Source organism: Cavia porcellus, unplaced genomic scaffold, assembly GCF_034190915.1.
Source record: "Cavia porcellus strain 051 isolate PalLab524CR breed Dunkin Hartley unplaced genomic scaffold, mCavPor4.1 scaffold_4, whole genome shotgun sequence".
In the NCBI taxonomy this organism is placed as follows: domain Eukaryota; kingdom Metazoa; phylum Chordata; class Mammalia; order Rodentia; family Caviidae; genus Cavia; species Cavia porcellus.
Window position 1 is genome coordinate 53,664,406 of NW_026947487.1, and position 15,003 is coordinate 53,679,408.

Sequence of the window (15,003 nt, forward strand, 5' to 3'; positions counted from 1 at the left end):
CTCCTATCCTGCACAGAGCATCTCCGTTACCGAGGTGGGCACAACCGGCCTCCAGCAAAAGCCTGCAATTCAACTGCTTCGCCTTTAACCTGAGACTCCAGAGGCTCAGAGCTGGTCCACACTTCCTTAAGTAAATGCTCTCTGTCTCTCTCTCTTTGTCTCTCTCTCTCTCTCTCTCTCTCTCTCTCTCTCTCTCTCTCTCTCTCTTAGCTGAAAGACTCCTCTTTATAGCCTGGTTAATTCTGCAAAGCTACCCACGTGAAAATAAACAATTAAGTGATCCCCAGATGCCCAGGATGCTGGCTCCCAGAGGACCCTTGGCACCCAGCTGGCCCTCCTCTGACCATTGCGGAGGAAACTTACTTGTGTAGCCTGGCTGCCCAGGAGGTCCAGGGGGACCCGGAGGGCCTGGGATTCCATCCTTCCCCTTGGGTCCCGGCAGAGACACGCCTGGCAATCCTTGGTCACCTTTTTCTCCTCTATCCCCGGGGAAGCCGGGAGGGCCCGTCTGCCCTGGGATGGGAAGGCCTGAAATCGACAGAGAATCTCACATGAATGTCTTTCGCAGTGACACCCCAGATCCCTCTGCTTTCGCCCCAAGTAAAAAGACGTCGCTGTGAGGTAACAGCTCAGAACAGGGCACCCAACCAAGCCTCGGGCTCACGGCCCCACCAAGGACACAGAGGAGGACCTGGGGAGGCTCCAAGCAAGGGAGGCTCCAATGTGGGTGAAAGGGCACAGACAGAGGACATGGGGCAGCAACCAACTCTGGCGAGGGTACACAGCGTCCTCCAAGCCGTACACCCCACAAAACAACTGATAAGAGCGCAGACAGCGTCCATTAAAAGATATGAAAAGTAAGCCCAGAGGGATAAAAAAAGTAAGCCCAGGACGATGGAGGGAGAAGAAAGCAGTTCAAGGGGCACAGTGATGACTCCAGGGTAAACCCAAAGGTCTTCATAGATGGGAAGGAGCTGGGCCTCAGGCGGGAATGAGGGCTGCCATGGGTCCCACAAAAAGGAAAGAAGAAAAGGGGCTCTGGGAGAGATCAGAAATTAGAACCACTAGACAGGGAGAAAATGAAATAAAACAAAGGATCAAGTAAGATAAAAATTCAGCAAGACATGGTGGCACATGGCTGGCATCCCAGCCCTCTGGGAGGCTGAAGCAGGAGGATCACAAGGTCAGCCTGGGAAACTCGTGACAGAGTGGGAACCTATCTCCAAGTTAAAGTTTAAAAAGAAGGGCTGGGGGTGTAGCTTGGGATGTAGCTCTGCGTGAAGGCCCCAGGTTCAATCCCCAGAGCCACCAAAGCAAAAGTAAGATCAAAATCGAGCTGAGCAAAAGGCTTCAGAATGGCGAGGCTCAGCTCTGGCACACATGTGTGTTCCCAGGGGACGCATGCACACCACATACCCAGCACCTGAGCCCTGCACTCGCACACACATACAAGGCCTGCCCTTGGGAGGCATGCCCCCAGGGAGTGCAAACTGGCAGGCGGGAAACGCTGGTTTCCCAGGGAAAGCAAGAGGAGGCTCAGAGTAGGGAGCAAGTGTCACCTCAGCATCCAGAGGGGGCACATGGTTAAAGACACATGGGAGGAAAGTGCCCACACAGCAACCAGGGCCCACAAAAGCAGAGTACCCTTCAGAGGGGTCTCTTAGGAAACAGATGCCATCCTTGCCATGCTAATGTGCAACTTACAAAATGCAAAGCCCTGAATTAGAAAAACATGTAACACACCTCTGGCTGTCTATGCTCATGCCTAACACACATGCAGAACTGAAACCACCGAGAGGTGACACACATTCCACAGGACACTCAGCTGAGGTGCTCACCTGGGGGGCCCGGCTGGCCTTGAATTCCGGGGTAACCTGGACAGAGAGAGGGGGAGTTGTCCAGTGTGAGCAGAGTGCATTGGTTCTTCTCTGCAGCACCTCGCTTGCTTGGGAAACATGGAAGACTGCACAGCCCCACCGAGGCAGGAGCCATGGGAGGAAAAGGGTCCCGAGACACCGCGAGTGATGGTGAGGTCGGGCCTGACCGGACAGCCACCAGGACCGACCTTTCTGGGATGCAGAGAGGGAAGCGGGAAGGAAGGGGAGGGGTGGGAGGGAGGGCGTGGCAAGACAGGTACCTTTGGGGCCCGGCTCCCCTTTCAGCCCAGGAACGCCCGGGTAGCCACGCTCTCCTTTTTCTCCCAGAGGCCCGGTGCCTATGACCTGAGAGAGAGGAGGGAGGTCACCTTCAGCACCTGACCGGTGTGGACGGCGCCCACAGGGGCACATTTTTACTGTTTCAAGAAATACAAAGCAAAGAGGTAGTGGGATCTTGGAAGCCCATCAGGGACTGGACTGTCCCCTGATGACATCAGAGGCACTGTCACTCAAGCTTGTCGTTGGAACCAAAGGCGCCCGGCACCATGAGGCGCACCCTACCACGACCTCGGGCTCAAGACACCAGGAAACACGTTTCTCATTGTGACAATTTTGTTTCTTGGATTTGCTTTTTTTAAGGACACAAAAGTGGGCACTTCCTTGAAAGCCCAGGAAAGTAAGTCAAGAGGGAGGTCTCACTAGAAAGCAGAGACTTGTCCCCATGATTCTGACTCACCTAAACTCAAAGCAAATGGCAAAGGCAAGCATTGTGTCCTGACAGAGTTTCCCTATATGGCTCATGCTTGTGAGTGCTGGTGAAACGCTGCATTCACGGCAGCACACGCTCGCCACAAGCACGGCGCTCTCCACTTCTCCATTAAAAATAACGAACTGAAAACTGAGTGTAAAGGAAACAGGCTGCGCTGGGTGGACAGAGGTGAGAAACAGCCTCCAGCCCCTCAGTGGGGGCCAGAACATGGCAAGGGAACCAGGCTCTGGTCAGATAATCCCACCCTGGAAACGCAGCCAATGATGGAGGACCCAATCCCCAGCCCCTTCCCAGCACAGCACCACACATGGCCGCATGTCACCTGCTCTAAGTGGCACTGCGGGGACTTTAGCTGGGGGGGGGGGTGAAGTGGGGGCTGGCCTCACGCTCTGGCCAAGCACCCTGATGGGACACCCCAGAGGATCGCTATGAAATGAAGATGGTTCTTTTCCAGGAAATCTTAGGCACCTCGGTTGCAGATATGCAAAATTATGTACAAGGCTGAGTGAGGTGTTATTTGCAAGGAGAGTGCAATTACAGATGGTCCGTTTCTATTGCTAAAACTCCTTAGTGGATAGTTCAAAATGTACCAAAAAAAGTTTCAAAATATGCTGGGAATATTATCATCCACGCACAAACCTTTTCACTCCAGCAAGTTTAAAGATATGCAGAAACTATCTAAATACCATGAAGACAGCGCAACACAAATGCTAGGGTTCGAACAACACACCTCAGTTCGGATGCAAATGTCACGCGGACAGTGCAGAGTGCACCGTGTGACCAGCCCAGGGCCCATTTCGCCACCCAGCACCCATACTCACAGTCCCGGGTGGGCCAGGAAGACCGGCTTCGCCTTTCTCTCCCTGCAATGAGACAGTGACGTGACTCCCTGTTCCCCTCAAGATCAAGTGTCCCGCAGACAGCAGGGCCCAGTGACTTCCACCGGGGACATGGAGACTGGGTCTACAGATGAGTAAAACTGCCCTTTCTTCAGCACCTGCCGCTGACCAGCTCACGGTGCAGTGGGATCACGCACAGAACTTTTACCCCTAAATACAGAGCTCTGAATTTTAGGGAGAATGAGCACAGGGCAGCCGGGCCACATGGAAAGGTGAAACTCAAAAGATGGGTGACCACATACCTTGAGGCCCGGCTGGCCTGGGAGTCCTGGGTATCCTGAGTCACCAGGGAAGCCCTGCAAGGAGAGGGACAGCAACAGGTGTCAATGGGTGACAGGGATGGCGACCACACTTCCAACCACTGCAGAAAGGCTTACCGGACTGCCCCGCTCCCCCTTCTCGCCGTCCTTCCCAGGTTTCCCCTGTGAAGCAAAGGGGCAGCATTAGTGTCTCAGAGGTGACAATAACCAGACCTCGCGCCACAGCTCGGCTTCAGGCCCACTGGCGAACACGGCTTGCTGTCCTTCTCCTGAGCACAGAGGGGGCGACCTCGCCAGAGCTTTCTACCTGTGACTTCAGGGGACCCCGGAAGACCAGGACGACACATATGCAGCCAGGCCCTGTGGCTGAGTCTCAGAGCTGGACCAGAACCAGCGATGAGGAGAAGCCAGCCCCTGGCCACATGGGGCCCACAGCAAACCCACAGCTCCTCCTGATCCTGGTACACGGACAGCCCAAGCCTCCTAGGGACAGAGGCCAAGTGGAAGACCCTGCAGACCTCCCCTCCTTATGCAGCTGGGCTGCAGCACACAGGGATAGGGCTCCCAATGAGGGGCAGAAGGAAGATTCGGGGGCACTTACTCGAGGCCCTGGCTTCCCGGGTTCGCCTTTCTCCCCGACGCCTGGTACTCCCTGAGGAGGACAGGAGAGAGAGTGAGTTCTCGAGTCCTCACGGGCCAGCGCAGTGCCCACTTGGAGGGGAGACAAACTCCCAAGCTCGGGCCGAGACTCCGTGCGTGAACTTTTACGAGACAACGCAGGTAGGGGGTGGACACCGAGCACTCACCTGAAATCCAGGTTCACCTTTCTGACCCTAAGGAGTTGAGAGAGAAGAGTCAGTGACGTGAGTCACCTCCTCTGGGTTCCTACAGGCCACAGGGGTCCAGTAAAAGTACACCACCTTTGCCAAGTCTGAACCCTGGTCTCCCACACTCCCTGGGGCCCAGAAGACCACAGTGAGTGGCCCAGCCTCTTCTGCCCATGGCCATCCCCAGTGTGGGACACATTTAAACACTCTTCCTCAGGCAACCCAGCACCAAGGCCTCATGGGCCAGGCTGGCTCTAGCCACCTCTGCTACAGAGCTGAGCTGCACAGAGAGGGTAACTCTAGCTGGAGGTGCTGAGTCTTCACCTGCTGGCTTCCTGGCCCGCAGAAGTCCCCCAAGTCAGAGTCCAGCGTCCTTCAGAGCAGCCCCACATACCTTTTCTCCTGTGGGAGCGAAGTCCCCTTTCTGCTGCACCTGTGCCTGGCCAGGAACCCCAGGAGGCCCGCTGACACCCTGCTCACCCTGTTCATAGGAAAACCAGGATTAATGAGGCAGGCAAAGGAGGTGTGCGTGTGTGTGTATGTGTGTGCGCACGCGTGTGCAAGCCAAGTGTTTTTAAATGTAACCATCCCCATTCCAGTGCAGTCCAGCAGGGACCCGAAGCAGACAGACGGTGCCCTGGGCTGGGACATCAGGACTCTGCAGGACTGGGCACCAGGTGCACTGTGGCCTCTCTGTGACACAGGGGACACATTTGTGGCTGTCCCAGAGCTCGGAGGGGAAGGCACTTCCAGGTCAGGTGAAATCAGGGTGGCCAGGGGCCTCCTCACTCGCAGCTCACAGTTGGGATGCCTGGAGGCAACGTGAAATCCAGCCACAGAGAAAGAGCAAGGCCTGGGGTCACAGCAGCATAAACTTCAGGGTCACTGTGCTGTGAGATTCAAGGGGTGACTGGGCCAAAACCCAAAGGCAGATGCGAAGCCAGCTGTCCAGCCGCATCCAGGGCCCACATCTAGGGCCACCAGTGGCAGCTGCCAGACAGCAACCGCAGGGAGCACCATGCAGTGCCAGTCCTCAGTCTGCCAGGGATGGCAGCAGCCCAGGGACCCATCTGCAAACCTTTCTGGAGGTGCCTGTCCCAGGCCGTACCCTCCTGCTCAGGGTGCACATTCTCCATGCCAGCGGCCCTAGAAGCACCCACACCAGTGTGTGCCCGCCCCTTCTCCACACCCGCAGGGCTCCCCAGAGCACTACCCAGCGGCCAAGCCCTGGTGACCACTTAGGAGCTAGTTTGTACTGAACCCCACAGGCAGGTGACCAGCATCTGCAGCCCTGCAGAGGCCCCTGACAGCAGGAGACCCCGATTATGCTGTGAACTGAGAGAACCTAACTCCAGCAGGTTAAGCAAAACCCTATCTCATGCAAAACTACAAAGAGAAGTCACCATGGCCAGGGCCCGGGGTGTGGCATTGAATGCAGAAATGTGCAGGGCTCCTCACACCCACCTTGTCACCTTTCGGCCCCTGGAAACTCGAACCCATCTGTCCCTGTGGAGGAGAAGTTGACCTCATCATGAGGGGCACCACACGCCTCAAATGACAAGAGGCAGTGGGCACCCAGGAGCAACCCAGGAGGGTGGCAGGAAGAGCGCTGAGCAACGGGACGACAAATGACTGACGTGATGACACAGACAAATGACTGACGTGATGACACAGAAGACAAAACGCAACACACAGGTGACAGGCAAGGGCCTGAGGAGACAGATGCACGCACAGGGCAGTTTGCAGAACTCCTGTGGTAGCCTAAAGGATGAGCACACAATTCCACGACAGCTTACACAAACGGCCAAAGCAGAGGAAAGGAGAAGTATCTTTACCTTTTCACCTGGAGGGCCAGGAGGGCCCGGGGGACCCTGCAAGAGAGAGCACACTAATTATTATTATTATTATTTTTTTTTTTTTTGTCTCTTTCCTTTTTACCGGTACCGGGGATCGAACTCACGACTGCCTGCTTGCAAGGCAGGCACTTATGCCGCTGAGCTAAATCCCCAGCCCCTGAGAGCACACTAATTAAATAGGATTCACAACTCCATTGTGATCCCACAGCAAGTTGTGAAGAAGCTCCCTGTGGTATGGAACCTGTAAACCTTTACAATAACCAAGAAGTGAGCAGGACAATTCTTACCAGGCTGAAAATGCCGCGAAATCTTACACACAGCCCCGTGGGTGGCCGCAGCCTGGCAGGTGCCAGACTGTGCCTGACGTTACCTGCCAGGTCTGCAGGAGCAGGGTCCCACCTGAGGACAGGGCCTGTCCACTTTAGACAGATGTGTTCACGGCAAAAAGCTGATGTTCTTCAAGGGAACAAATTTCAGAAGGCCTCTTACATTTTAAAACGTTACTCTTCACTTGTAAAAGTGAGTCCATTTATTTACAAAAACATAAAAGAGGCTAATTCACACACATGGATAGAATAGGAACTTCGGACTTTACCATAAAAAAAGAAAAAGAAAACAAGTACATTAAAAACATAAGCTTAAGAGCCACGCATGGTGGCACAAGCCTGTGGTCCCAGCACCCAGGAGGCTGAGGCAGGCCGGTCACTGTGAGACAGAGGCCAGCCTGGGCTCCACAGAGAGTTCAAACCCACCCCGAATGCACAGGGAGGCTCTCTGGAAAAGAAAAGGCTGTGATCTTCTCCCAGAGGTGCCATGTTAACTATGAGAGGATGGCCAGCTCAGGCCGGCCTTCCTGCCTCTGCCCATGCGGCCTCATCACAGGGCTCATTACCATTGACCTGGAGCCCCACTGCTGGCCACCTTCATCCACACTTCCAGCCCAGGTCCAGCGGCCTCTCTATGACCCAGCTCCCCGCAGGAGGGTGAGGTCGTCCACAGCAGTGGCCACCCTGGCCACTCTCCCCACCCATGGCACTCTCAGTCCCCAACAGCCTTGCAGCCTCTGGTTCGTGCAGGACACTCAGCAGGCCCTGCCACCAGAGTCCTCTCCCTCCCCACTCCAGTAACCACAAGGACAGAGCCCCCACCAATCCCTCCCCTGAAGCCATGGCCACAGTAGGGTTACAGTCTTCATTCACCCCATTTATCCCCACATGGCCTCAGAGGCAGCCCCCAACTCACTGGTGGTCCAGTAAATCCCGGAGGGCCCATGGGTCCCTGGAGGCCTGGCTGTCCAGGAGGGCCCTGTCATTGAACAGAGGGGAGGGATCAGCAGGCCAGCTGGCGGTGACTCCACTGCCCCTCCCAAGGCAGCTGGACAGGCACTTACGGGCATCCCCTGGGGTCCCGGAAACCCTCGCTCTCCTTTCAACAGCATGCCGGGCACATGGCCGAGTATCTCCCCTGGGTCTCCCTGCAGGGTGGGAAGGAAGAGAAAGCTGTCAATTGCCACAGTCATACATTCAGAATCTAAAACCCACCAAGCCAGGCAGGCTCCCCTAGGGTGGCACTGAGGCCACCAGGTCCAGGCCTCAGGCAAAGTCTCAGGTGAAGACAGTGCCCAGCTCTGGCCCCTCCAGGACGCTCCTGGGGACACTGAAGACAGAGAGGCAATGGGGCAGGACTAGTGACCATGCACCAGCAATCTCATGTCAGGACTGCTGCGGGGGGATGCGGTTCAGATCTTCCTAAAAGCAGGGCATGACAGTGGATGTCACCTGTCAACCCAGCTGGGTTGTTTGGTCCAACCATAGTCAAGATGCCACCAAGAAGGTGTGTTTGGCACGGAATTGACAGAGCCAGACACTGACTCCAACAGGTGACTCCTGCCATGGTGGCATCACCCCAGCCGTGGAAGCCCTAAGGGACACAAGTGGCCTCCCCAGAGGAAGAGGACACTCTGCCAGCGAGCAAACACAGCTGCCCTCACAGTAGTGAGCCAGGGTATAAATCGAGGCCAGGATGACAGAGCACAGAGGCTGTGGTCCCCCAGCCAGCTGGGGCAGAGACAGGGGCCAGCACTGGGGACTCGCTTCCACACCCAGGCAGATGCCCTGTCCCAGTGCTGGGGACAGCCGGCTGGCGATGGGCTGGGTAGTGCCGAGGACCTGGATCCCATGAGATGAGTGCGGCAAGGATGGGAAGGAGAGGAAGGAGAGGAGAGGAGTGAAGGGAGGAGCAGGAGCAGAGCCCAGAGGCAGGGAGAGAGGGAGGAGAAAGGAGGAGAATCAGGGTACGGTTTCCCTCAGTGGAGACAGAATCCACAGGAAACCCGGGCAGGAGGGCCTGGGACTGTCCTATGCTGAGTGACAGAGTGATGGGCGGGACCACCCTGGCCTTGTGGCCACCGCCCAGCTCAGCAAGGCGGGGGCCCTGGACACAGGGTCTTTTCCAGGCAGGGACTGCACCAGGCCGGGGCTGGACTCAAAAGCTTAAGCCCAAGTCCATGACTCAGATTCCCCGAAAGAGCAGAACCCAGGAGAATGTGCTGGAAGGCAGAGGGGCCGCAGTGCAAGGTGCACAGTTTCTCGGTCATCCCTTGTGCACTTGATTCCCTGCGGTGAATCAGTAGTCAGAATCAAATGAAGCCTACCTTCATCCCTGGGAGTCCTGGTGGTCCCTAGAAAAGAGTTCCAATGTTAGTTATGTTTTTCTCAACATATCACTAGCACTAAGACAGAAGGACCGAAAAACGGCAAGAAATGATGAGCATAGAAAGGCCGTGTGGCTGTGAGCAGCCCATACTCACCGGGTTTCCCGTGAACCCAGGCAAGCCAGGGGGCCCAGCTGGTCCTCTGTCACCCTGGGGGACAGCAGAGAGTCATTCGCATCTGTGACAGCAGAGACAGCTCCCGCTGCACGCCATGCGGCAGCTCTGTCCTGCTCCTTAGAGAACTGTGTGTGCTCTTGCCTAACGCGTGAGCACTATCCTGGGTGTCACGTGTCACACGGGGATGACAGTTCTTAGTGTTATTGCCTACTTGGTTTAATAATGATTATAGCCAATGAGCTCGGTGTTCAAAGGACTTTAGTGAAAGTCCACAGGATGCAGCAGGACTGCGTCTCCGGCATGTGAAGCTGTACAGAGAGGCTTTTCTTGAAGCAAAGAAAGCTGAACAAGAAGCCGCCTCCGGGCTGGCCAGCGGGCACCGGGCTTTGCCAGACACCACTCTGTGGCGGGGAGGGGCCCATCTCCGCACCTACCTTTGTACCATTGCATCCTGGGATTCCAGGGGGTCCCGGGGGACCATCCTGGCCGGGTATACCCTGTAATTCACCAAGAACAGAGGGAGCGAGGTTAGAATCTCACGGATGCTAACATACTTCATTACAGAGCAGAAGGCAGTCCAGATACATACCGGAAGTCCTGGGTTTCCAGGGTACCCGGATGCTCCTGGGGGCCCCTGTAAGGAGGGAAATGGATGCCTTGTGATGAGCCCAGGGATCCCATGTAGGCCCTGCCCACACCCCCTCAGTCCCTGGCACCGTGGAGTGACCACTGGGGTCAGCTCACGCCCACTCAGTAGAGCATGCTGGGAAAGCGGCTAGCACCAGCCCGGGCAACACATCTGCTGCCTGGCCCAGGGCAGCGCTGGCAATTCCACACCCATGGCTGACCGTGAGCATTCAGGATGCACGTGCACCACAAGACCAGCCCACTTCACCTTCTGTAATGTCAAGGTTAAGAGTGATACAAACCCCCACTGCTCTATCAAACACGCACGGAGTTCTAGGGACTTGGGGGAGAAACCTCCACACTGCACCTGAAGAAATCTGTCCCTAAACAGTTCTCACTGTCTGTCCAGAACCCCCAAAAGAGCCCCCTGGGCCCCAGAGGCAAAGCCACCACCATACTCACTCGCGTGCCTTTTGTGCCGGGAAGCCCTGGTTCTCCGGTGTCACCCTGCAACAGAACAAAATGCATCACAGTGCTCGCTACCCAGAGAACGGCGGACCCCAGTCCCCCCAACCCCCAAAGCTGCCACAGGGCTCACCTTCAGTCCTGGAGGTCCGTGTGGCCCCTCAGGTCCCTGCATTCCAGGAAACCCAATGACACCCTGCAGTCCCGGGAGGCCTCTCTCTCCCTGCAGGAAGGACACATGTGTCAAGCAGAGGGTAGGGAAGAGGGGAGGAGAGGTAGTGGCCCTGGGGGACAGGCAGGTTAGGGGCTATGGTGCCAGGCTGGGGACGTCTCCAGGGCAGTAGAGCGACCCAGGTGTGTCTGCAGGCATTTCTGGCAGAGGCGGCACCCAAGCCAGGACCCAAGGAAGGCAGACCACTCTGCTCGCGCACCAGCAGGAAAGTAGAGAAGTGTGGACTCTGGCCTTCTTCCGGGCCGGACCCCTCTCTCCCCCAGCCTGGACATCACAATCCCAGCCTCAGACTTAGGGACCCCCAGCCTCCCTGGCCTTAGGGCTTGGCCTTAGTTATCCCACAGGCTTCCCCGGGCCTCTGGGTTGCAGGTCACAGATGGCAGAACTTTGCTGTCTCCACAATTATAGTTCTGGTAACAAATTCCTGCTTGTCCACCCATCCATTCACCTACCCATCCATCCATCCATCCATCCATCCATCCATCCATCCATCTTTCCTTCCATTCATCCATCTACCCATTCATCCATCCATCCATGCTTCCTTCCATTTACCCATCTATCCATTCATCTATCTGCTTATCTATGTATCCATCCATCTGTCCATCCATCCATCCATCCTTCCATCCTTCCTTCTTACCTCCTCTCCCCTCTGTCTGCCTCTTCCCCTCTATCCTTCCTTCTTCCAGTCCACTCATTGGCTGTCCTGTTCTGTGACCTTGACTCTGGCCCCACCCTCTGGGCACAGTGGACACTGCACTAGTCAAGGCATGTGTCTGAAGATGGACACTGGGTCCTATTCGGGGAGTTCTGCTCTGTCTGGAGCCCCTGAGAGCCTGAAGTACCCATATGCAATCCCTGGCACAAGACTTGACGTGATTATGTGCTGGCACGTGATTACATGTTTGTGCTTCACTCTGAGCTGTGTGAGCTCACAGTTGTGTGTCAAATAGCACAGATGCTTCACCATCAGACAGAGCATTACCAGGACTCACTGAGGAGGGAGCTAATGTGACATCACTGACCTGAAACAAGACTGCCCTCTGCCAGGTCACCTGGTCGTCCAGGCTCTAACAAGTGGATCCTGGCCCACAGCACAGTCACCAACTGCACACCAGCCATGGCCCCATGGGGCGATGTCCACCTGGAGTGCAGATCGGGGTCCTGATGCCACTTGGGAATAGACTCAGGGCGGGGACTTCAGACCCCAGGGGACAGGAAGGATTGTAAAGGGACTTAAGGAACGGAAGCCCTCCATCCTGACATCCCCGGAGCCCTCTTGAGACCTGACACCAGAAGCTGGCTCTCTCTCCCTGCAGCCCTGGGAGCACCCAGAAAGAGAAGCATCTCCAAAGGCGGTTCCTGCCATGGGGAGCGAGCCAGTCATGTGCGTCCTAAGGAGGCAGCAGCAGCAGGAACTTGGGCAGCACAGGGGTTGCAGCGGAGCACGGCACGGGCCGGGCACCAGATTTCCAGGGCTGGACAATCTTCCTCCACGTGGAACTGACCTGCAGATGGCTGGCCAAACCTTAAAATAAACCCTGAATCTCCTGTTCCCAAGTAATCTGACACGTGCCACAGTAGGAAGGAAACGAGACAGGCACGAGCCTTCCAGTGCCTTGGGTGGAGCAGTTCAAGTATTTAATTAATACTGGCAGCTCAGCCAGCAGGCAGGGAAGATAAGATTTTATAATTCTCATTCCGATGCGGAGCGCAGGGGGACCAGGGCCAGATGAACTGATTTCTACCAGCCTCTCACTGAGTCAGCACAGAAGCCAGAAATAGAAATGAGGTCAGCTCACTCTGCATCCGGCCTCACTAGGTCACTGGAGCAGGCTGTTCCCAGCAGCAACACGCCGGCCTGGGCAGTGGCCCTTTTATGTCCATTTCCCAGATAGGGAAAGTTGGATTCTGACATTGTCATCATGGTGACCTTCCCACCCTGGGGTCAGAGCAGGAACTCTGAATTCCCAGCGCTGCTCTCACAGCAAGGATACATTCTTTCCCGAATGTCCCAGGAGCTCTTAGGCAACCACAGACCCCAGGAGCTCTGACAGGAGGTAGCTGCAGAGGAAGTGAGCCCTCCCTGGATGAGACTCATTAGGTTTTCCAAATCTTTGTCCAGAGAGGCGGATGAGTAATGTCACACCACTGCCCCTGGGGATGGGAACCGGCAGGCCAGGGGGCCTGGAGACACTCCTTGGTAGCTACCTCACTGTGATTTCCAGTTGGCCAAATAAAGACAGTTGGGTTTCCGCCACAGGAACAACATGTACCTGAGGTGGTAGAGATGCCCCTATCCTGAGCTGAACACCACACACAGGATACGTGCACCAAGTGACTTCACTGTACCAAATCAATGTGCCCCAATGTCATCGGCCAATAAATAAGCCAAATCCATAAACCTATGGTCTCAAAAGTCATTTTGGATATATGGACAAATTTAAAGCCAATTGAAATTGTTTAAAAAAAAAATCTATGAAGAGCCAGGCATAGTGGCAATGCCCAAAATCCCAGCGCTCGGGAGGCTGAGGCAGGAGGATCGTTGTAAGTTCGAGACCAGCCTGGGCTACAAAGTGAGCTCAAGACCAGCCTGAACTGCAATAGGGTGATCCTGTCTCAAAACACACACCTCCCCCCCCAAAAAAAGAAAGAAAGAAAAGAAAATGACTTTGTCTATAAAGATGAGTGGGCAAAGCATGGCCAATAAGCTTGGGCTGAAATCAGCCACTCTAAATTAGGCATGAAATGGGGTTCCTTGCACAGAACAGCCTGGATTGTTTGTCTACCAAAGCATCTGCAGCAAGAATACACTGTTAAAGAATCCATCAAAGGTGGGAAGAAAAGGCTCTTTCATAACCCCGTCATCTCCCTTCTTTCCACGCTTATAGAATCAAGCTCAGGTTTGGGAAACCAGCGGTACCATGGATCTATCTCCCTTTACATCTGGGTGGGAACCAGCGGTACCATGGATCTATCTCCCTCTATATCCGGGTGGGAAATGCAGTGGTACCATGGATCTATCTCCCTTTATATCCAGATGGGAAACCCACTCAAGACGCCAGCCCCGCTGAGGGCAGCACAGCAGCCTCTTGCCCTGATGGATATAATCACTGACAACTTACTGCTGCTTTGTAGGAACACAGAGGATAACCAAACCGAGCAGCCACCAGATAGTGAGTGCATCATCAAAGGTCCCACCATGGTGTTCCAACAGCCCACATGGAGCCCTGAGCTTACGTCAAAGCTTGGACTGATTTTCCACATGGAAATGCATGTGACTGTGCATCCTTCCAGGGGCCAGCAACCTCGGGGTCCCCTCTGCACAGGGACCGGACACCTGGGCAGGCTCAGCCTGGAAAACAGAGCACAGCCATCCCCACCACAGGGCCATCAGTGCCACACAGCACAGCTTGGGCCGTAGTGAAACTGGGGAGTGGGACCCCAAGCCACAGCCCGGCCCAAGGCTCAATGTGTGCCGTGCATACACTCCAGAGGCCTCTTGGGGCACAGACTCCGGCAGGATGGGGTCCCGGGTGGCGCCCCGAGGGTATCCCCAGCAGGAAGACTCTGCCCTGGATGTGGTCCTGTGTCGGTGGTGTCCTTCCATCCTCTAGGGCCTTAAGAGTCCAGCTTCCAGGCCAGGCTACAAATCCCAGAGGGAATGCAGCTCTGGATGCTGGAGCTGAGCTTGCCAGCAGTCAGCGATGGGGACTTGACCCCGGGACGCATCACCGTCAATGGTGCTGCCGCCCCAGCCAAGCATTCCTCGAGTGTCTGGGCCTGGCCCGCATGGGAGCTCTGCAGGGCCATTTCCAGAATGTGAAACTGCTGGGAAAGCAGTGGGCAGGCTGGGACCTGGTCAGGGGTCACAGAAGCACTGGGTGATGAGCCTCAGGGGGAGGGCAGGTCATGCCCTGAGCTGACACAGAGAGGGGGCAGGGAGGAGCGGTAGGTTCCCTAAGGGAAGACAGGGCCACCCTGCCTTTGCACAGCCCAGCTGGGAGTGTGCGGTGTCCCCACATGACTTCAGTTTGATTTAAGGTCCCCTCCTTTGCTATTTTTTGTGTGGCTCTCACAGCCCCTGGCACCTAAGAACTTCCTATAAAGCCAACAACCTCCACGCTGGCCCCCACCCCATGGCTTTCCCCTCTCAGTCCCACACATGACCATGGTTGGATCCTCGAGCTCACTCCAGGCACATGGCGGAAGGGCACACTCCTTAGAAGCTCCACAGGAGCAGAGAAGATCTGGAGGCCACTCCCTAAAAAAGGAGGCCACCTCAGCTTTCCTGGTCTCAGGTGTGAGGACAGTGGGGCTGTACAAAGGGGAAGCGCTCACACATGATCTGCACAGCCATGAGC

General features: G+C 55.7%; 1 protein-coding gene across 2 annotated transcripts in view; it reads right to left on the bottom strand.

The window, feature by feature from the left end:
- Positions 1–15,003, bottom strand: part of Col4a1 (collagen type IV alpha 1 chain) — a 103,850-nt gene that overhangs the window by 32,132 nt on the left and 56,715 nt on the right. For both annotated transcript variants that reach the window (XR_010046894.1, XM_003477582.5), the window contains exons 3-21: positions 10,544–10,633; positions 10,408–10,452; positions 9,908–9,952; positions 9,753–9,815; positions 9,298–9,351; positions 9,142–9,168; positions 7,879–7,962; positions 7,731–7,793; positions 6,468–6,503; positions 6,097–6,138; positions 5,027–5,113; positions 4,612–4,638; positions 4,407–4,457; positions 3,923–3,967; positions 3,788–3,841; positions 3,468–3,509; positions 2,138–2,222; positions 1,839–1,874; positions 364–528 (exon numbers count right to left, since the gene is read on the bottom strand). Coding sequence is in view for 1 of the 2 variants with exons in the window: in XM_003477582.5 (XP_003477630.2) it covers positions 364–528; positions 1,839–1,874; positions 2,138–2,222; positions 3,468–3,509; positions 3,788–3,841; positions 3,923–3,967; positions 4,407–4,457; positions 4,612–4,638; positions 5,027–5,113; positions 6,097–6,138; positions 6,468–6,503; positions 7,731–7,793; positions 7,879–7,962; positions 9,142–9,168; positions 9,298–9,351; positions 9,753–9,815; positions 9,908–9,952; positions 10,408–10,452; positions 10,544–10,633 (1,141 nt within the window). In the remaining variant the exon portion in view is untranslated. The remainder of the gene's footprint in view (positions 1–363; positions 529–1,838; positions 1,875–2,137; positions 2,223–3,467; positions 3,510–3,787; positions 3,842–3,922; positions 3,968–4,406; positions 4,458–4,611; positions 4,639–5,026; positions 5,114–6,096; positions 6,139–6,467; positions 6,504–7,730; positions 7,794–7,878; positions 7,963–9,141; positions 9,169–9,297; positions 9,352–9,752; positions 9,816–9,907; positions 9,953–10,407; positions 10,453–10,543; positions 10,634–15,003) is intronic.